The sequence below is a fragment of the Heptranchias perlo genome, chromosome 41 (assembly GCF_035084215.1).
Source record: "Heptranchias perlo isolate sHepPer1 chromosome 41, sHepPer1.hap1, whole genome shotgun sequence".
Classification (NCBI taxonomy): Eukaryota; Metazoa; Chordata; class Chondrichthyes; order Hexanchiformes; family Hexanchidae; genus Heptranchias; species Heptranchias perlo.
The window spans coordinates 12827407-12849365 of record NC_090365.1 but is presented as its reverse complement, the minus strand read 5'-3'; the positions used below and the strand labels follow the sequence as shown (position 1 = coordinate 12849365).

General features: G+C 42.5%; 1 protein-coding gene across 3 annotated transcripts in view; it reads right to left on the bottom strand.

Moving 5' to 3' along the window:
• Positions 1-3274: 3274 nt before the first annotated feature.
• LOC137306064 (uncharacterized) overlaps positions 3275-21959 on the bottom strand; it is a 69648-nt gene continuing 50963 nt past the window's right edge. For 2 of the 3 annotated variants that reach the window (XM_067975120.1, XM_067975122.1), the window contains exons 25-29: positions 15605-15716; positions 13844-13944; positions 13362-13416; positions 11785-11949; positions 3275-9877 (exon numbers count right to left, since the gene is read on the bottom strand). In XM_067975120.1, coding sequence (XP_067831221.1) covers positions 9003-9877; positions 11785-11949; positions 13362-13416; positions 13844-13944; positions 15605-15716 — 1308 coding nt within the window. In that variant the 3' untranslated portion in view covers positions 3275-9002. The remainder of the gene's footprint in view (positions 9878-11784; positions 11950-13361; positions 13417-13843; positions 13945-15604; positions 15717-21959) is intronic. The other variant, XM_067975121.1, reaches the window with a different exon arrangement.

The window sequence follows — 21959 nt, the reverse complement described above, 5'->3', positions numbered from 1 at the left end:
ATTTCCTGATCTTCTGAGCCAAGATTCTTTCGCACCACTGTCCTTATATCATCCTTTATCATCAAGGCTGCTCCATTTTGTCTGTCTTTTTAAAAAGACTTTTCATATGCAAATTCACTTCAATTCCTTGCTTTTAATTCAATATGCCTATGGACTTTTAAAAACATATCAACAGTAGGCCATTCAGCCTCTCTAGCCCATTCCACCATTCAATTAGATGATGGCTGATCTGTACCTCATTTACCAGCCTTTGCTCCATATCCCTTGATACCCTTACCTAACAAAAATCTATCACTATCAGTCTTCAAAGCTTCGTTGACCCAGCATCCACAGCCATTTAAGGGAAGAGTCATAGAGTCATAGAGTTATACAGCACGGATAGAGGCCCTTCGGCCCATCGTGTCCGCACCGGCCATCAGCCCTGTCTACTCTAATCCCATATTCCAGCATTTATAGAGTCATAGAGTTATATAGAGTTATAGAGCGTTCCAGATTTCTACTATTCTCTGTGAAGTACTTCCTGATTTTACTCCTGAATGGCCTAGCTCTAATTTGAAAATTTATGCCCCCTTGTTCTGGATTCCCCCACCAGCGGAAATAGTTTCTATCTACCTTATCAAATCATGCCACAGGATCTTTTATATCCATCTGAGAGGGTAGCCAGAATCTCAGTTCAATATCTCATCTGAAAGACAGCACAGCACTCCCTCAATACTGCACTGAAGTATAGTTTAGATTACACGTTCAAGTCTCTGGTGTAGGGCTGAGAGGCAAGGCCGACACCTAGGGCCCAATACTGGTAAAGTATAGACAACCAGTACCACCTCTGCAGTCGCAAATTAAGACAGGGTTCTACTTATGCCATTGTAAAGTAGTAAACAAAACTTTGAGATGCAGCAACTTTTAGTAGCTTCTGAATCCCCAGAAGTCTTCATGTTCCTTCCACTAAAGATTGGCTGGGAGCCATAATCAATGTAACATAAATCTAACCATGGCTATCATCAGGCTGAATGCCCAGGACCCTTCTTCTGCTCCTTTCTGTACTGGTGCTGCAACCTTTCACTGCCATTTACTGCTGCACCATATCCTCCCAGCTGCACAGTTAGGTATAGGAGTATTCATTTCTTTCCCCCAAATATTTCCACCCCAGAACAAAGTAGTGCCCCAGTGTCAAAAATCAAAACTATCTGGTAGTTTTTGCTCCCAGATCCCTTCAGAAAGTAAGTTTCCTGCATTCAGTATTCACATTTCCCTACTGTAATTTCTAAATTCATCACTACTACAAACTGCGCTCGTGGGCTTTAGGTTTATTCCCTGACAAAAAAGTGATTGAATGTCAAGTATACCTGCTGCTTAAGCTATGACAAGCCAGTGTCCCACGGCACTCAGTCCAACTTCTTGTCTTCATGTGTCATAAAGGTTATATTCAGGGATTTTATGAGTTGTCAGCTTTTGAAAAGCCAGGAGCAGTGCCTTGGGATGGAGAGAAGTTGGGGGAGTGAGAGTGACACTGGCAGGAAAAAGAAAAGTTGCAAACCGAACTGACTTTGCTTTTCCTTTTCCTAAGATTAAAAACTCGTAAGTGGAGTAAAAGTGTTTAAACAAGAATGCACCATTTGTAATGTAAAAAAAAAATCTAAATTTTCTAGGGGAGCATAGCCCCAAAAATGTACTCACAGTTGGAAGGGGAAGAGGGAGCATTGGAGGACTGTTCCAGTTTGAACCTCCTACCTCCACCCCCGACTGATCAATAAAACTGTGTTGAATCCCCTATTCATCAGGCAATTTAAAAAAATCTCCCACTAATAAGTTATTTGCTGTTATTTGAACTGTCTTTCTTCCAATATGAAGGAAAAAAAACTCATTCGCAAAAAGGGCAATTTCAATAAAGTTGAGCAAAAATCCCATCTCTTTAGATGAAAAAAAACTGCACTGCCTACATTCTTTAGATTTCAAAATATTAGAAAAGAAATTAAATAAAGTGTCCCCACTGAAAATAAATCTGGTGACTTCAACATTTACCAGGAGTGAAGGAACATTTGGTACAGCTACAGTTTTTAGAAGTCAGTGTCCCACTGCACTTTCAATGTAATGATTCACTTTCATGTCATAAGCTTTGATTCAGTGCACTTGTGAAGTTGTCACCTTTTATGGGTCTGTTAGCTACCAACCTAGTAAAAGCTATGTTAACTCTCTGCCTTCACCAGAAAGTGTGGAAAGGGTAAATGTGTGCGCTTTTTGGGGGGCATTGGTTAGTGATACTTGTAATGATTCATCACTAGTGTCCTGCTCTGTGCACATGCCCTGAAGACTTGCATTTATATAGCACTTTTCACAACATCCCAAAGTGCTTTACAAGTGAAGTACTTTTTGAAGTGTAGTCACTGTTGTAATGTAGGCAACGCAGCAACCAATCAGCAATGTGATAATGACTAGATAATTTTTTTTTAAGTGATGTTGGTTAAGGAATAAAAATATTGGCCAGGACACCAGGGAGAACTCCCCTGCTCTTCTAGTTAGTACCATGGGATCTTTTATGTTCATCTGAGGGGGCAAATAGGACCTCAGTTTAACGTCTCATCCAACAGTGCAGCATTCCCTCAGTACTGCACTGAAGTGTCAGCCTGGCTTTTGTGTTCAAGGCTCTGGAGTGGGACTTGAACCCACACCCATCTGACTCAGGTGAGAGCTGACATCTGTAATATACAAAGTTTATAGTGTTCACTTAACACCTACCTGAATGGATTTGCTAAAGTGTTCAGGAAACAGATAAAGATTAAACGCCTCTAAAGTTTGAACTTTAAACAAATCCAACTTCAGCAACAGTAAAAACTTTTAAATGATCTTCACTTTATAGCCAACGAAGAGCTGACTTCAGTCCTGAAACTACTATAGATGACACATTTCAAATTTGCATTCTTCATCCTTGTACTCAAACAAAGCAGGTGATCGTGGGATTGGACCACAGGACAAGTCATTGTCAGCGCACACAGGGGAGAAAAGGCAACAGTGAAGATGTAGTAAGTGGAAAGAGCATATTGGAAAGTTTAATAATGTTGATGAGGGGGAGACGTATAAAGGCTGTAATGGGGGGAGGGGGAATGGAAGGGAAGGAGGTTCAAAGCTTGAAGAGAGGACAGATTGAAGGCTTGAGGTGAGGTAGATTTCCCATCAGATGCCAAGATTTATCTTGTCTTGATCATGACCACTGCCATTTGGATGTGAATAAGTTCAACATCTAGCCAAAAAAACTCACTTTGCAGCAAACATGCTTTTTAATTACAACAGTTTGCTGTATTTACAGAGTATTCGTACTAAAAATAATTCTCACCAATTGTTAGGTGATGCACCTTTCATTGAAAAATATTAAAAATACAAATAACACTGATTTTACTTTACAAACAGGTTCAGATAAATTCATCAGCAAATCAATATTTGCTAAAAAAAAAGCATGAGATAGTCATTCCTTAGTCACAATGAACTACGACAATGTGAAAGAAAAACTTTCCTTATGCAGACGAGCACTTTAACACAGTAAAATAATGAAAGTCGTGTCTTCTATAGCTTTTATGAAGTAACGATAAGGAGCAACATCTGCTTTTTCCTCATTAAACAATTCAATCATGCTCTGGAGCTTTCACACTGCCCAGCTTATATCCACTTCTCTTCACAGAATTCTTGCAACACACAAATTAGTTACACTGATAAATACCTTGTATGTTACAATTATAAAAAATTTGCATTCATATAGCGCTTTATTACATCTTTTCAATGTCTCAAAGCGCTTCACACTTTCAATTATTTTGGAAATGCAGTGATTGTTATGTAGGCAAACAAAGCAGCCATTTTGGGCAAAAGTTCCCACAAGCAACAATGAGATGAATGGCCAGTTAAACAGTTTCTGGTTGAGGGAGGAATGTTAGCCAGGACAGAGTGCGATCTCTCTGCTCTCGCACAGGATTCGGACGTCTACTTCAACAGGCAAATGGTACCTTGCTTAACACCTTATCTAAAGAATGCCAACTCCATCAATAATGCAATGGAGGGTTAGACTAGATAATGGGCTCAAGTCTTAAAGTGGGGTTTAAGCCTTCTGACTCAGACGAATGTTACCACCTGAGCCAAGCCAAAACCATCATATCCTTACTTTCCTTCAATGACATTCCTGAAATAGTCATATGTTCAGGATTAAACAACCATATGGAACTCTAGTACCCTGCCAACGCAGCATTAGATATGAGAGTGCGCTGTTCTACGGACCAGGCGAGTAGGCTGAATTCCAACTACAGTCATCAGATCACAAGCGAAAGCAATCTGAAAACACATTCCAACCCAAATTCCCCCACTGGCCAATCACTGGTGCAGATGACTGAGATCTTTCATGATGTGTTCATTTTCTCAGCCAGCAGACTAAGCAATCTGTGAAGTCCAGATGGTGAAGACAGGCTTTAAAAATAAAAAACTAAAAACTTTTTAAAAATAACTACCGAAGGTGGACTGGACTGCCGCAGTGCATAGAAAGTTACATTTTGCTTCTGTACGAGCCTGGCATCCAAGTTTTCTCAAGCTGCTATGTTCTAATCTTTTGAGTATTCCTCGAGTCGCACAGTGAGACTCAACACTTTATCCAAACGAAAGGAAATGGATAAATGAAAAATCCAGGCTGCATAAGCAACAGTAAAGGGCTGGAAACCTGGGAATGCTACAAGGCCCAAAGGAAGCACAAGGCAATTGAAAAAGCAGTTTATGAAAAGTTTCATTTGAGCTGTCAAGTAGAAGGTGTGCAGAGATGATGTGGACTGACCCTCTTTCCCTGCTAGGGGGGACCACTTGCCCACAAGATCAGGAACTGTCCCAATCCTACAACTCCAGAACACGAGCATACCACTGCACAGCAGAACACTATTATGGGAAATAAGGATAACTTGGGCCCTAGTTTTGAGAGAGGATCTCATTCTGAACTGCACAGCCATATTAAACCGCAACTTTATTGTAAGTTTCACCAGAAGCAGCTCAAATTCAATCAGGGTGTAAAAGCAAATACCCAATCCTGGGCTGTCCCAGATGATACTCCTCATCTTATACAACTTGGTCTTCCAACAGCAGATATATAGACTCAATGGGTAAATCGAGGCATGGAATAATACAGGAGGGATGGGGCAGTGGGGACAGCTTTTGAGGGGCATACCTACAATATCTTTCCAAAACATCACATTAAAAACATGAACAAGGTTTTAATTTGTAGTGATGGAACAGTAGTGACCAGGAAGGATTATTTTCAGCCAGTAGTTCTGCTTTCTCAGGCCTGTAAGATACCAATGACAGATTGTTTTTGGATCTAGTTGTTCTAGATACAAGGCCTAAATTTCAGTGGTGTGCTGGTTTATATATTGATTTCTTCACTGTACAGAAATCAATCAGTAACAAATAGAGTTCAATTTACAGTCACGCCCAAAACATTAACCTGTCTTTTCCCTTTTTAGATCCTGATGCACCTGATTTGCATTTCCAACATTTTCTGTTTTTAATTCAGATTTCCAACATGGGGGAGGAGGGGATCTTTTTACATTTTCATTGTAACAAATGCATCCCCCCCACCCAAATCAGGAAGGAAGCATTCCTTGTTTCATGCAATGTATTCTGGTAAGAATGGAATCTGTAACCAGCTTATTGTGTAGTTTTAGTTAGGAGAGGAAGGAACAGAGCTATTGTGTAAAAAATTGTTCTGCAGAACTTTTTTCATGTACCAGAAATCTCTGCAGTCCTAAAGCACCTTTACAAACCAGTGATCAGTTGCCACCCTTCCCACAATACAGAGCATGAAACACATGAGAGTCTCTCCTCCCTTTCACCAAATACCAAGCTGGATTCTATAACATTAACTGGTTATGGCTCAGATCACTTGGCAGAGGATGGTTAGTAAATGGTCAGTTGATATTAAGAAAACTGATACAATTCTCCTCTCCTTTTAAAAAAAGTTAGAAAGTTTCCAACTTACTTTCTTTTAAAAACTGGTGTTCCTAAATCATGCCACTGGTTCAGTTCTTGCTTAAATAATCGAAGCAATTGCTAAACACTCAAACCGTTACAGACGACAAATCCTTAGTGTAGTGCACATTCAACCAGAGAGAACATGGAGACTAGGATTTAAAGAAAGTAGTGTTGTGGATGGTGATACAAATCTATTCAATGCAGCATCTCTACTGTAGTGGTCCCATCAGAATGGCTGAATTCTGCCAGTCTTGCTTTTTCTGCAGTCATCTTCCTGTCTGAAGATCAGATATTATGTACAACAGAACTGTAGAAACTATACATGGAGCCCTGATTTCTTTTTTAAAGTCTTACATATTCCACAACTTGTCATATCTCCACTTCAATGCATTAAAGCCACCACTGTCAAGTCAGGCTGGCAATTTCAAAGTATTCGAGACAGAACGTGAAATACAACAAATACCAATAATCAAAAAGGCCATGCACAAAGAACTTAAAAATGAGCTATTGTGGTCCAGATGTGTTGCAGATCTGGACCACAAACAGAAAAGTGTTTGAGGGACTATCCTCATGGCAGTGCAAGGCCAAATTATGAGGAGGTAGAACAGATTAATGGCCCTTCAAATCTATTATATGACAAAATATGCATCACATATAGCAATCTAAAGTATACAGTGAAAGATACAGTACTAGAAATGTGCATACAATATATAGTGAAGTATATCCACCTGCACACAACACAGTGAGATGTGCCATGAAGGGAAATTGAAAAATCAAACTGGATTTTTCCAAAACAATATCCTAATTTAACATCTGAAACAATTTTCCTGCCTAGTTCCCACAATCACTTGTACTAAATATAAATGAGCAGCACTCATTACGAATTGTAGAACCAAATCATAACACCCAGGGATGTTCCAGCGTGTCTTTCTGGACTGTATAAATACATAGCAGGGAGCCTCAGGGACACAAATAAAGGTTAAATCCAGGTTCTCATTAATTTGCATATATGAAGTTGTTTATAGCTGGTCTTGGTGATCTGATTTAAGATTTGTCCATCACTGAGGTAACAGTGTTAAGAACAGCCCTTTGCAAACCTCCAGACCCACAAACTCCAAACAGAAAACCAACAAATAAGAAACAGAAGTGCAAAACAGACTGAATTGTATGAGCTACAAGTGCTGGACTACCAGAGATAGGGGCACAGGAGGGACATCACAGTAGCAGTTGAAACAGGTTTGTAAACTTGCAGGGCACGAGGTCTAAGTCTCTATACACCACAGTGGAAGGAAGTGGGTTTTTATACTTACAATTCACATCTAGAGCGCAGTAGTGATCCCATTAGTGGAGTTGCCACAAGGAAGCCACTAGTTACTTCAGAAGAAGGAGGAAGAAAAATCAGAGCACTTCATCTAAAGTCATCAGGCACACCTGATCAGTCACAAGGTAATTATGGATGAGGATGACTATTTGGGCTCAACTTAATTCATTTATCCAGAATGACCCTAAAGTCCACCCATTGCAGAAAACCAATTGGTTGTTAAGTGATCTCAGGGGTTTCACCTTCACTACTCTATCTGGGAGTCCATTCCATGATCAGTCAGTTTCAGACCATCAGTAGAGGTGTGGATGCAGGATATGAATCAGCTCGCAGCCAGGAAATTATTTTCAAATCTTTGCACTCAGTATTATAACAAAATGACTCATCTCACAATCAAGTGCAAGTACATTTGAACAAAGTGTTCATGTATTGCCCTATGGAGGGCTGTTCAGAGAGTGGTACAAGCATTCCATGATATAGCGCTAGTGATGTTACTGTAATGGTGCACCTTATAGTGCCTAACCGCCCCAACCGTTTTAGTTCTTTCGATTACAGACCAAAATTATCTTAAAGACTCTCTCCTCTCAGCCATTTTAACATTATTGTAAGATTTCAAAACTTTTTAAATACAGACTGAAAATCTGGAGTTAAAAATACAAGTCAAAGACAATTGCTAAGTGCTGCACTTCTGAAAAACAATAGCTACACAAGGAAAAAATACCATATGTGCACGTTTTTGTGCAAATGTATTAATTCCACGCAAGACCATGTTTAAAAACTGGACTGAAGTTCCAACCTGTACTGTGAAGTACAAAATCCACTTTAGAAAAAGCTATGCACTTTTTAATATTAAGCATTCATCCACTGACTCACAGCAAACATTTCAATATTTACTGTGGTAGGGACCCAGTCTTCAGAAATTCAGATTTTAACATGTGAAGTGAACTCATTCTCTCCAAGCCTGCAATAACTTTTTGTTACCCTAATAAGGCAGACATTAAAAAACATTCTTTGTTGATTGCCTCTAGTACTGACCTACGTGGGATGGGACGGAGCAGTGAGTTTATTACTGTTGATTCTCCACAAATACAAACATTCTGACATATATTCTAACTTTCTGGGATGTGTTCTGCCAATAAATCATTGCAATTTCACTCTGGTTTGATTCCTCTCCCCCCTCCCCACACATACTTATTGTGTAAGTGCCAATATTACAGCAAAGTCAACAACTGTACAACTTTCAGTTCTATTCGCTCATGGAGCTACTCCTCTCTTCACATGTTTCCTGCTGGAAGGACAGTAACCTTGATGGTGGTGGGGGAGTGGGAGGAAAGAAAGAGTAGAGAGAACTTGGTCTTTGTTCAGCCGAGGAAGCAGCATAGCAAGACTTTCTTGAACAGCTTAAAAAAAGGTGTGTAAACATTGAGTCGATCAAATCCAATATTAGCATGGGGTACAGTCCCTGCTGTTAGTTTCAAAAACTTGCCTCAGGCTGAGTCTAATCCCAGTACGGGCTCAGTTATTCAAAAAACTGCCCAGCTTTTCTGGCCTTCTGCAACATGTTGCTCAGCCAGTCTTTCCATTAAGGCGTGGAGAGGTCATCAACACAGCAGTGGAAGAGGAAGTGAAAGAGAGAAGACAGTAACATGCGTTACAGTCAGAGCTCCTCCGCTTAGGAACCTTTCATACTCTACTGTGTGGAATCCAGCAGCAAGTAGCCTCCGTTTGCATTTGCTTCATTGGCCGAATGAATGTCTACGGAAGATATAAATATTTTGGGCTCTCTGACTGCATGTGCTGCTGTTGTAGAGCCATCTGAAGAGACTGAATCCATGTCTAGCTCAGCCTCCATATGCCCTGCTCCCCCTTTGTTCAATGATGGGCTCTGCTTCAACGTTTGGTCTGGCAGAAGACTGTGCAAGCTTTTGCCCTTCACAAGGGGTTTAGTTGTCTCTGTATACACACACTGGGCAATGGGGGTCTCACTAACAGAGGTGGAAGCCTTTTGGAAACACAGCATTGACTTACTCGCACTGTCAAACAAGTTGTGCGGGACATTTTCCGAATCTTCTCGTTTTGATTTCCATGTCCATGGTTTTATTCCAGCCTCTTGCACCTTCTTAGCCAGTTTTTGTAGAATGTCCTGCCCTTTTGTTGATCTGATAACCTGCAGTTTCCCTTTTACTGCTGATCTTGAAGAATCTGTTTGACCCTTTCCCAGAGGCTCGAAATCCAATGCAGCTACCAAAGTCGGTTTGACATTTTTAGCTATTTCCGTTCCCTCCCTGGTTTTTTCTGCAGTAGAGTCTTTGCTTGTTGACTTTGCCCAATACAATTCATCCTGTGTTGCTTTTTCAAAACCAACAGATTGGCCTCCAGTTGATGGCAGGTCTTTCGTGGATTTGAAATTCTGCCCCATGGCATTCACATGCTGTTCCCCATCCTGCACAGTCTTGAGGTTCCTCAATGCTACATTAATCGCTGTTGATATTGTACCAGGGACGGTTCCTAATTTTTCTGGAAGCTTCTGCATGACCGTTTCCTCTCTGGACTGTGAATAGCCCTCTACATCAAAAAACATAAAGAGAAATTTTACTACACTCTAAAAGCACCAGTTACCATTTATTCAGGACGTTTAAAAGTAGCCAAAAAACACTAAAATTGCATTTTATTAACATACCTACAAAAAGGCAACGTGAATACACACAAAGCTTAAAATCCGTACCATGTTCACACACAGCCGAGGCCTGGTGGCCAGTTCCAAATATATCGCAGTATTTCATTTGAGATGGGACACGGATTTGCTAACTCAGTAGCGGTTGATGCCATGTCAGCTACTACTGCCTTAGGGAAAGTCTGCACTGGAACAACACCCAGGCAACCAAAGGATGCCAAGTCTCGTTCTCTCAGTGCAGCTGCCTGCAGAGTCAGCTGGTCACTTAGTGGGAACCATGGCCTCCACCTGACTCAGAATGTCAGGTTCCTCAGAGCCACCAGCTAAAGCTATATTAATATTGTTCTCCTAAAAGTTGGAAGATTTTATAAAAACCTACACTGGTGATTGACAACATTAACTACCCTTTTTAAAAAAAGGACAAGAATTTCAAAATAGAATATTGCTGTAAAGATGTCAAAACCGTTGTACGCAAAAGCCAATTACAGTAGCTTTCCTTGTGCAGTAAGAAACTTATTTCCTTTCCTTTCCCACCCCCTCATATTCCCCTACTAAAGCAATAGTGTACTTTTCTGCAACATACAGAAGTTCAGCTTTCTTCACTCGCTGAGTGTGTTTGTCTTACGGGTCAAGTGACAGCCGTGGCTCAGTGGGTAGCACTCTCACCTCAGCATCAAAAGGCGGTGGGTTCAAGTTCCACTCCAGAGACTTGAGCATATAATCTTGGCTGAAACTACAGTGCAGCACTGAGGGAATGCTGCACTGTCAGAGGTGCTGTCCTTTGGATGAGACGTTAAACCGAGGCCCCGTCTGCCCTCTCCGGTTGACGTAAAAGATCCCATGGCACTATTCAAAGGACAGGGGGAGTTCTCCCCGGTGTCCTCGCCAATATTTATCCCTCATCCAACATCACTAAAATAGATTATTTGGTCATTATCTCATTGCTGCTTGTGGGACCTTGCTGTATGCAACTTAGCTGCCGTGTTTCCTATGTTACAACAGTGCTACGCTTTGAAAGTACTTAATTGGCTGTAAAACGCTTTGGGATGTCGTGAGATCGTGAAACCTGTTATGTAAATGCAAGTTCTTTTCTTCCGTTCTGCTTTACTTTCAGAAGTAGCAGATTCCTTTTCATGGTCTTCCCTGTACTACAGCCGCAAAGCTGATTTTGCCCTCACGGTGGAAGAAGATCACTGGTGCACGGACAGAACATTTCCATCTCCATTTGTTACCAAGTCAAATTTGACCCCTGTAAATGATTAAGTTGGACCTAAAGGAGAGGAGACGTGTAGTTGGCACACACCAAAGGGCACAAACATAAGGTCACAATGTTTTGTTTGCAATGAGTCATTTCAATTTACAGAACTTCTTAAAAAAAAAACCACCTGCAGTAGAATGTACAGAAACTGTACTCTGACAGATAAAATTGCAGAGCACCATGAAATCTTAGCTGTGTTCAATTTTTCTCTTCTGCCCCAGTGCCATAAGAAATAGGAGCAAGAGTAGGCCATACAGCCCCTCGAGCCTGCTCTGCCATTCAATAAGATCATGGCCAATCTTCATACACCATAATCTTTCCCAAAAGGTGAGCAGGTAATCGACCTCCAGTCAGTAAGTGGCCACTGGAAGGTACTCGGGAGCAGTCAAGTGTTAACCTTTTCTCTCCTGGAAGAGGAGGTGGGTTGCAGTCTACCTCCCCGAGTAACCTCACTGCACCTTAGCATGCACATTCCCAACATCCTTTAACTTAGAAATAATCTAAGACTATCTCGACATTTTTTGTTTGGAGCTACTATACCTGAAAAAGCTAAATGTGCCTCCTCTGGCTGGGGTATGACAGCACTCCCTGGCATTAGTCCCTTTGTGCCACGTGCTTCCGTCTGAAGAATGGGACTGTATCTTCCAAGCTCCTCACCATGTGGGGAAACTGCAATTTTCTCGAGGAGAAGGTGAAAAGGAGTTCCTGCGGCAAATAGATTTTTTTTAAAAAGTTAAAATTAAAAACTTTTTAAAAAAGGTTACCAAAATGTCAGATTTTAAACACTGGTATTTAAAAAAAGATGACGTATCAAAAATAGAGAGATTTTGGGGCTGGATGCACTTTCACAGTAATGTACTGTTCTTCCCATTTTATTTGGCAGCACACAAGTACTTTTTGTAGAGGGTCATTTTGGCTCGGTTGGTAGCACTCCCCTCTGTGTCAGCAGGTTCAATCCAGACACTCGAGTGCAGTGCTGGATTTTCTTTTGGATGGCATATGGCAGGGAGTTCTCCCGATGTCATGACTTACATTCCTCCCTCAACCAACACCAGGTCATTGATGAGGTGCTATATAAACGCGAATTAATTCTTTCTTTCTTTAGCAATGCCTCGAATTTAAATCCCTCCATGGCCTTGCCCCTCCCTATCTTTAACCTCCTCCAATTCTGGCCTCTTATGCATTCCCGATTTCTATCGCCTCACCACTGGCAGCCGTGCCTTCAGCTGCCCAGGCCCTAAGCTCTGGAATTCCATCCCTAAACCTCTCCGCCTCTACCTCTCTCTCCTCCTTAAAACTTACCTCTTTGGCCTGTTCTATGTAGTTCGGTGTCAAATTCTGTCTGATGACACTCCTGTGAAGCGCCTTGGGAGGTTTTACTACATTAAAGGTGCTGTATAAATGCAAGCTGTTGTTGTTGTGGTGATACAATATGGGTGGAGGCAATTGCTTTTATGTTGCTGCTCCTGTTTTTAGAGACCAGAACAATACTGACTGCCAGGTGTCGCGCTGGTGAATTTGGTGGCAGTTCACAACTTGTAATAGTCACGCATCACTTAATGACCTTCTCTCCACTCGTAATAAACTGGATATTATCTATCGTCCAGTGTGCTAAGTAGATGATAATGACCCTGCAACAACCCCCTACAACCTCAGACCAGTTATTCAATTCCCACTACAAATACAGAAAGCTTGATTGTTGTAACTTGCAACCTTGAACAGCCAGATAAAGAGGGTCTGATTAGAACACCATTTCTCCACATCCGTCACCACAGAAAAACAAACAAAGCAAAAGGTTCTTGTTGCTCTTTGACCTGAAAATTTGAACATACCACACTGCAACTAAAGGACCACTAATGGATTATCTGCTAGCACTTCTATATTTTTCAGGAAGGGGTTTCTGGGTGGGGGGGGGGGGGGGGAATATTTGCTTCTTTGAGTTTTATGGGGGGCGGGGGGTGCTGCAATTCATAGCAGATGGAAAAGCACTTCTTCCTCATTTCAGACCATTAATTATCTCTCTTGGATAAGAGTTGGTTTCCAAACATCAGCATTGTCGAGAATATAAATAGTTGCACAGTTTTATTACACTGAATGAAGCATGAAAGAAATCTTACCAGCTATTGGCACCAGTGTGGATTCTTCATTGTTCCCCTTTACAGCAGACAATAGCTGAAAATGCAAAGTACCGGCAAACATATTTTAAATTTAATGCATAAAATTTGACAGTCTTTGGTCATTTTTACAGTTCATAGAAATTTACGGCACAGGAGGCCATTTGGCCCATCGTGTCTGTGCCAACCGAAAAAAGAGCTATCTAGCCTAATCCCACTTTCCAGCTCTTGGTCCGTAGCCTTGTAGGTTACGGCACTTCAAGCGCATATCCAAGTACTTTTTAAATGCGATGAGGGTTTCTGCCTCTACCACCCTTTCAGGCAGTGAGTTGAACGTCCCTTCTTCACTTGCTCAATTGGATGACAGTACAGCCTTAGTCCGGGGTCAGGTTAAGAGGAAAATACTGTGCTGGACGAGTGTTAAAACACCCCATTACATTGGTCTGTGGATCAATTCAAAAGCAAGTAAAACACTTCATACTTACAGACTGGCCTGGAGAAATAGGAGTTTCATTCTGATCACAGTCCTCACTATTCTTCTCACAAACTGCAGCACCACTTTTCTGATTTTTAAGTTTCTTCTCTGCTGTATAACATACATGAAATTCATATCTAATCTGCAAACATGGAGTGCAGGCACCAGACATTATAATACTAAGAATTGAAAGCAAAAGGTCCCAGGTTTGACTCTTGATCTGTACAGACTTAGCTGATCTCAGCCTCAGCATTCCTGGGCCAGGAAGGTGAAAGACACTCAGCCAGGGTCTCTACTTTTAATTGTTAACCAGTGACTTCTTCTGGAAAGTGTGGAGACAGAGAGACACACATTGAGTGAGTGAGATGGTTGGGTTGGGGGGGGAGGTGTGCGGGGGTGGTGGTGGTTAGGAGAAAGAGACACAGAAAGCAGGAGACAGACTCAGAGACATAGGACTGAGCTCAGCTGTGACAGAGGCAAGCACCCCAGCAAAAGTCAGCGATTGATGGGGGAGGGGGGGGAAAAGAAATAGAATTGAGAGATACTATCTCCATTACTATGATATACAGCAGGACCATAAGAGCTATGTCAGCTGTATCGAACATCCAAACAGAATGTGCCAGAGACAAAGCTTCATACCTTTGTTTAGAACTCTGTCCCTTGTATTTGTAAGTTCAAAAACAGGTTTAAGCATAATTTGTTGACCAGGTTTGCCGAGACTTGCATTAGCTACAGAAAGTGTTGATTTCCTGCCAACTAGTACGCCAATTTCTCCAATCTTTGTGCTTCCAGTAAGCACCACGGTGAAATTTAAGATACTAGTCATTGCTGCAGTTGTTCTTGGCTTCAATCAGTCATGTAACACAAGATACACACTAACCTCATTATAAGCTTGCATTAGTAACAGCTTGGCTGTTGGTAGCACTTGCCTCTTAGAAGATTATGGGTTTAAGTTCATATAAGTTCGTTAAGCTCTTTATTAAACTTTTCCTCCTCCACTTCCTCCCCCCTCAAAATAGTTATACCATCATTCAGGAGCGGCAGGGTAAATTTCTCCAAGATATACCCACAGAAACAATTTCTGCAGCTGCAAACTTGTGTTATACAAAACAAACAAACAAATAAATAAATAAACCACTTGCTAGATTAGATCCAGTATTTAAGGAGCTCCCTCTGGCACTAGTCACAGGCATTACACTCAGTAAGCTCTTAATGGTTCACTTAGATATAGCTTGCCGTTTGATAGTCTAAGATGAATGCTCGGTAACCAAAAGCAATTAACTATTCTTTAAAAACCTGAAATGAATATTAGCACTTTCCTCCCCAAAGCACTAACCACAATTCTGAAGTTAGTGTGTTACAAAGTAATTCATGAAGTGTTTTGGTCTGTTTGAGAGACGTGGTAATGCACTACAAAATGGAAATTTGGGTTATAACAAACATTGAATGATCTTTTCTCAGATGTTGACAGGCTTACTGTATATTTCCAGCATTTTCTGTTTTTATTTTAGATTTGAAGGTTTTTTTTTAAAAAGGCAAATCTTTCTTGCATTGACTGTAAGGGTTGCTTCAGGCAAATACAAATTCTGTAGATAGGTAATGGAAAATGGGTGCATCACATTTGAACATTTACAGTTTTACAGGACTAGTGATTAATGTATAAACAAAATGGTACAAAAAGAAAAGGCTACTCAAACCAGTCTGTTTTTCAACCACTTCAAGGAAATCACTAAAATTAACATTTACATTAAAGACAAAAAATGAGCCTCACCAGAGAGGACTGAGATTATTTTTAACAACGCCTTGTGTTTTTTCATCAGCAGCTTTTTCTCCATATAGAGTTTTTGGCCTTGTTGACACAAGTTCTGGATTTCACTGATGCCCTGTGAGGATAAAAAAAAGTTAAATAATAAAAAGCTCTCTGCATGGAGTAATGTTACCAAGCAGCAATCGTCCAACGGTTACATGAACATTTAAAGACCAAAAAAAGTTACAAAACATTGTAATTAATAACCTTTTGCCTTGATTTTTCATCATTTTAATATTCTTGTTCAAATAATGAGTGCTGAAATATGGAAAAGGGGTGTGTCATTAATGGCTTGTGAGGGTTCCCAAATTCTACATGGAGCGCATGCTGAATTAGCATAGTAGGTTCTAAAGCACTCCAGCCTAATGACTATCTGCACAAATTCAGCTTACTCACACCTTCAAGCTAGTAACCAAGCTGGTACCCCTGATAAAATAATCAGCAATTATCGGTCAGACAAAAATATTAAAACAACTGATGTTTTCTTTCCCCCCCTATTTGAAGTCAATTGAATCAAATCACAATTCCTTTGACTTCTAAATGGGTTCCTCTGAAATCTCCCATTTCAATTTGTTCTGGCATAGCCATTCTTGCTTTAGGCTGGTGTGGTTGTACACAACTATTTGACTTGCTTCAGCCAACAAGCTCCTAATGTTTCATAATTGGGTAAAAAGTGATTTGAAACATTTGAGAGAATTAAATCTTAAACTAACATTCTTCTTAAAAAAAAACACAAGAAAACCATCCTAATTCAAAGCAGATTTGCAATATGTATTTTTTATCATTTCCCTACTGACATATGCAATTCTATTCTGTTGGCACTCTGTTACGATTTCTTAATAAGCATTTCTCAATTTACTCCTGCAGAAAGAATCGTCCTTATATATTACAAATAAAACTTGGAGGGCTGTTTTTCAAGCCAGGGGTCTCTGATTCAGCTGGAGTGCTAGTCTACCACTGGACTACTTGTACTTCAGATTTGTACCCTATGACCCTTGTAACACTCCTGGCTAAGTATCTTATCTGTGCGTACAGTAGTGTGATTCTCTCCCTCCCTGTAGATGGGTCTACTACTTGCTAGGTCAGTAGATACCATTACAACGTTGGTCATATTCTTGTTTAAAAACTATCAGACAATACCGAAAACACTGGAGGCAGTTAAGAGAAATAGTCCCACTTCATAAAACACACATTTACTACTTCGAAAACAAAATGGAAGCCAGCAGATATAAACCCTGCAGTGCAAAACTTGTAATTTAGGAGTTATTTTACATTTATGGTAATAGGACGATGCAACAAAGTTTGCCGAGCTGTAAAAAAAATTATTGACTAATGCATACATTCTGTGAGGCAACAATTAACCAGACTAAGTATTTCCAAAAAGGGAGAAGAGGGAGGCTGGGGAGGAATAGATGAACTACATGGGAGGTTTGGCCTGCAATCATACCCAGGATCAAACAATCTGCACTGGTGAGGTTTGTACAGGAAGAACGATCCCTTAGGCGAGGTAATGAAAGGTTGCTCGCACCTCATGGCGTTGTACTCCACAAGGCAGCAATCTCAGCAGAGATTGCACATGAAAAATTGCTCAGGTAGAGTAGTAGAGGGTTTGACAGCACCTATGAAACCATAGTCCAGCATCAACCATCATCTTCAGAAGTGGTAACGGCAAAAAATTCACAAGTTGTACACCGACCATGGTACATATCGTACAACAATAAGTGCTCCAGGAGACATGATGTGTTGTTGGGCTTAGGGAGGAAAGGGAGAAGACACTGGGTTGGGGGACCGTTTGTGAGGGGTAGTAGGTGAGGGTTGAATAGTGGAGACACAGGGATGGATTTACTTGCTGCCAGAAGGGATTGTAAAAGATGCCCTTTATGATCACTGGGAAAGGTAAAGGGCAATTAGAAATTCACAACATGACTTCTGTAAAAATAGGTCATGCCGATTTGATAGTTTTTTTTTGAGGAAGTCACTAGGGTCGTGAATGAGGGAAATCCAGCAGACATTATCTACTTGGGCTTTCAGAAAGCCTTTTGTTAGTTAAGGTACCTCACACTAGGTTACTTCACGAGATAGAACCTTGTAGTATCAGTGCGTCTTTGAAACACTGGATTAGGAATCGGCTCCAATTCTGCAGCCAAAAAGTTGCAGTTAACAGATGTGGTTCAGCATGGAGACATGTTACTAGTGGTGTCCCCCAGGGATTGGTTCTAGGCCCACTACTCTTCACGGAACCAATCTGGTTCACTAATGCCCTTTAGGGACAGAAACCTGGCGTCCTTACCCGGTCTGGCCTATATGTGACTCCAGGCCCACGGCAATGTGATTGATTCTTAATTGCCCTCTGAAATGGCCTAGCAAGCCACTCAGTTGTAAAATCTCGCTAAAAGTCACAATAAGAATAAAACCGGACGAACCACCCGGCATCGGACCACTAGGCACCGGACACGACAAAGGCAAACCAAGCCCAGTCGACCCTGCAAAGTCCCCCTCACTAACATCTGGGGACTTGTGCCAAAATTGGGAGAGCTGTCCCACAGACTAGTCAAGCAACAGCCTGACACAGCCATACTCACAGAATCATACCTTTCAGCCAACATCCCAGACTCTTCCATCACTATCCCTGGGTATGTCCTGTCCCACCGGCAGGACAGACCGACCAGAGGTGGCGGTAAGGTGATATACAGTCAGGAGGGAGTGGCCCTGGGAGTCCTCAACATTGATTCTGGACCCCATGAAATCTCATGGCAGCAGGTTAAACATGGGCAAGGAAACCTCCTGCTGATTACCACCTACCACCCTCCCTCAGCTGATGAATCAATCCTCCTCCATGTTGAACACCACTTGGAGGAAGCACTGAGGGTAGCAAGGGCACAGAATGTACTCTGTGTGGGGGACTTCAATGTCCATCACCAAGAGTGGCTCGGTAGCACTACTACTGACCGAGCTGGCCGAGTCCTGAAGGACATAGCAGCTAGACTGGGCCTGCGGCAGATGGTGAGCGAACCAACATGAGGGAAAAACTTACTTGACCTCGTCCTCACCAACCTACCTGTCGCAGATGCATCTCTCCATGACAGTATTGGTAGGAGAGACCACAGCACAGTCCTCGTGGAGATGAAGTCCTGTCTTTGCACTGAGGACACCATCCAACGTGTTGTGTGGCACTACCACCGTGCTAAATGGGATAGATTCAGAACAGATCTAGTAGCTCAAAACTAGGCATCCATGAGGCGCTGTGGGCCATCAGCAGCAGCAGAACTGTATTCCAGCACAATCTGTAACCTCATGGCCCGGCATATTCCTCACTCTACCATTACCAACAAGCCAGGAGATCAACCCTGGTTCAATGAGGAGTGTAGAAGAGCATGCCAGGAGCAGCACCAGGCATACCTAAAAATGAGGTACCAACCTGGTGAAGCTATAACTCAGGACTACATGCATGCTAAACAGCGGAAGCAACATGCTATAGACAGAGCTAAGCGATTCCACAACCAACAGATCAGATCAAAGCTCTGCAGTCCTGCCACATCCAGTCATGAATGGTGGTGGACAATTAAACAACTAACGGGAGGAGGAGGCTCTGTAAACATCCCCATCCCCAACGATGGCAGAGTCCAGCACGTGAGTGCAAAAGACAAGGCTGAAGCGTTTGCAACCATCTTCAGCCAGAAGTGCTGAGTGGATGATCCATCTCGGCCGCCTCCGGATATCCCCACCATCACAGAAGCCAATCTTCGGCCAATTCGATTCACTCCACGTGATATCAAGAAACGGCTGAGCGCACTGGATACAGCAAAGGCTATGGGCCCCGACAACATCCCAGCTGTAGTGCTGAAGGCTTGTGCTCCAGAACTAGCTGCGCCTCTAGCCAAGCTGTTCCAGTACAGCTACAACACCGGCATCTACCAGACAATGTGGAAAATTGCCCAGGTATGTCCTGTCCACAAAAAACAGGACAAATCCAATCCGGCCAATTACCGCCCCATCAGTCTACTCTCAATCATCAGCAAAGTGATGGAAGGTGTCGTCAACAGTGCTATCAAGCGGCATTCACTCACCAATAACCTGCTCACGATGCTCAGTTTGGGTTCCGTCAGGACCACTCGACTCCAGTCTTCATTACAGCCTTGGTCCAAAACGTGGACAAAAGAGCTGAATTCCAGAGGTGAGGTGAGAGTGACTGCCCTTGACATCAAGACAGCATTTGACCGAGTGTGGCGCCATGGAGCCTGAGTAAAATTGAAGTCAATGGGAATCAGGGGGAAAACTCTCCAGTGGCTGGAGTTATACCTAGCACAAAGGAAGATGGTAGTGGTTGTTGGTGGCCAATCATCTCAGCCCCAGGACATTGCTGCAGGAGTTCCTCAAGGCAGTGTCCTGGGCCCAACCATCTTCAGCTGCTTCATCAATGACCTTCCCTCCATCATAAGGTCAGAAATGGGGATGTTCGCTGATGATTGCAGTGTTCAGTTCCATTCGCAACCCCTCAGATAATGAAGCAGTCTGTGCCCGCATGCAGCAAGACCTGGATAACATCCAGGCTTGAGCTGATAAGGGGCAAGTAACATTCACGTCAGACAAGTGCCAGGCAATGACCAACTCCAACAAGAGAGTCTAACCACCTCCCCTTGACATTCAACGGCATTATCATCGCCGAATCCCCCACCATCAACATCCTGGGGGTCACCATTAACCAGAAATTTAACTGGACCAGCCATATAAATACTGTGGCTACAAGAGCAGGTCAGAGGCTGGGTATTCTGCGGCGAGTGACTCACCTCCTGACTCCCCAAAGCCTTTCCACCATCTACAAGGCACAAGTCAGGAGTGTGATGGAATACTCTCCACTTGCCTGGATGAGTGTAGCTCCAACAACACTCAAGAAGCTCGACACCATCCAGGACAAAGCAGCCCGCTTGATTGGCACCCCATCTACCACCCTAAACATTCACTCCCTTCACCACCGGCGCACAGTGGCTGCAGCGTGTACCATCCACAGGATGCACTGCAGCAACTCACCAAGGCTTCTTCGACAGCACCTCCCAAACCCGCGACCTCTACCACCTAGAAGGACAAGAGCAGCAGGTACATGGGAACAACATCACCTGCACGTTCCCCTCCAAGTCACACACCATCGCGACTTGGAAATATATCGCCGTTCCTTCGTCGTCGTCTCTGGGTCAAAATCCTGGAACTCCCTTCCTCACAGCACTGTGGGAGAACCTTCACCACACGGACTGCAGCGGTTCAAGAAAGCGGCTCACCACCACCTTCTCAAGGGCAATTAGGGATGGGCAATAAATGCCGGCCTCGCCAGCGACGCCCACATCCCATGAACGAATAAGTGGTGTTGGGAGTACGGTATTAAGTTTGCAGATGACACCAAAATCTGTGCAAGCATTAAGACAGTAATCAAATCCAAAAAGATTTAGATATCTAGGGGACTGGGCCACACATTGGCAAATGCAGTGTCATGCATATTGGTAGGGCCAACACAGAATATCCACATCATTTGCAGGGAACAATACTAAAGTGGTTGAGAGAGAAAAAGATCTAGGCATATTATACAGATCACTAAAGGTTCATGACCAATGTAGCAAAACTGGAACTAAAACTTAACAGGGTATTGGGTTGTATTATTAGTATCAACCCTTTCAGTATAAATCAAACAAATCAAATTTGACACTATACAGGTCGGTGGTCATACCGCATCTGGAGTACTGGGCTCAGTTTTGGTCCCCCCACATGGTGGGTGATAAGGTGGCCTTGGAAAAGATCCAGAGGAGAGCTGCATGAATTATTTCCAGCTTAAAGAACCTCAGCTACTCAGATAGGCTTATGGACCTTGGTTTATTTACTTTAGTAAACAATTTTACAACACCAAGTTATAGTCCAACAAATTTATTTTAGATTTCACAAGCTTTCGGAGGCTTCCTCCTTCCTCAGGTGAATGGTGTGGAAATGAAATTTTCGAATCCTTCGCATTTGTAAATCACAGAACAATGCCTGGTGATTACTGCCCGTTGCCAAGGCAATCACAGTGAGCAGACAGAGAGGTGTCACCTAAAAGGCCACCGCATATACAAACCCCCAAAAAAGAGAGAAGGAAGACAGTCAATGACCCGTTATATTAAAAACAGATAACATTTGTTCGCTGGTGGGGTTACGTGTAGTGTGACATGAACCCAAGATCCCGGTTGAGGCCGTCCTCATGGGTGCGGAACTTGGCTATCAATTTTTGCTCGACGATTTTGCGTTGTCGTGTGTCTCGAAGGCCGCCTTGGAGTATGCTTACCCGAAGGTCGGTGGC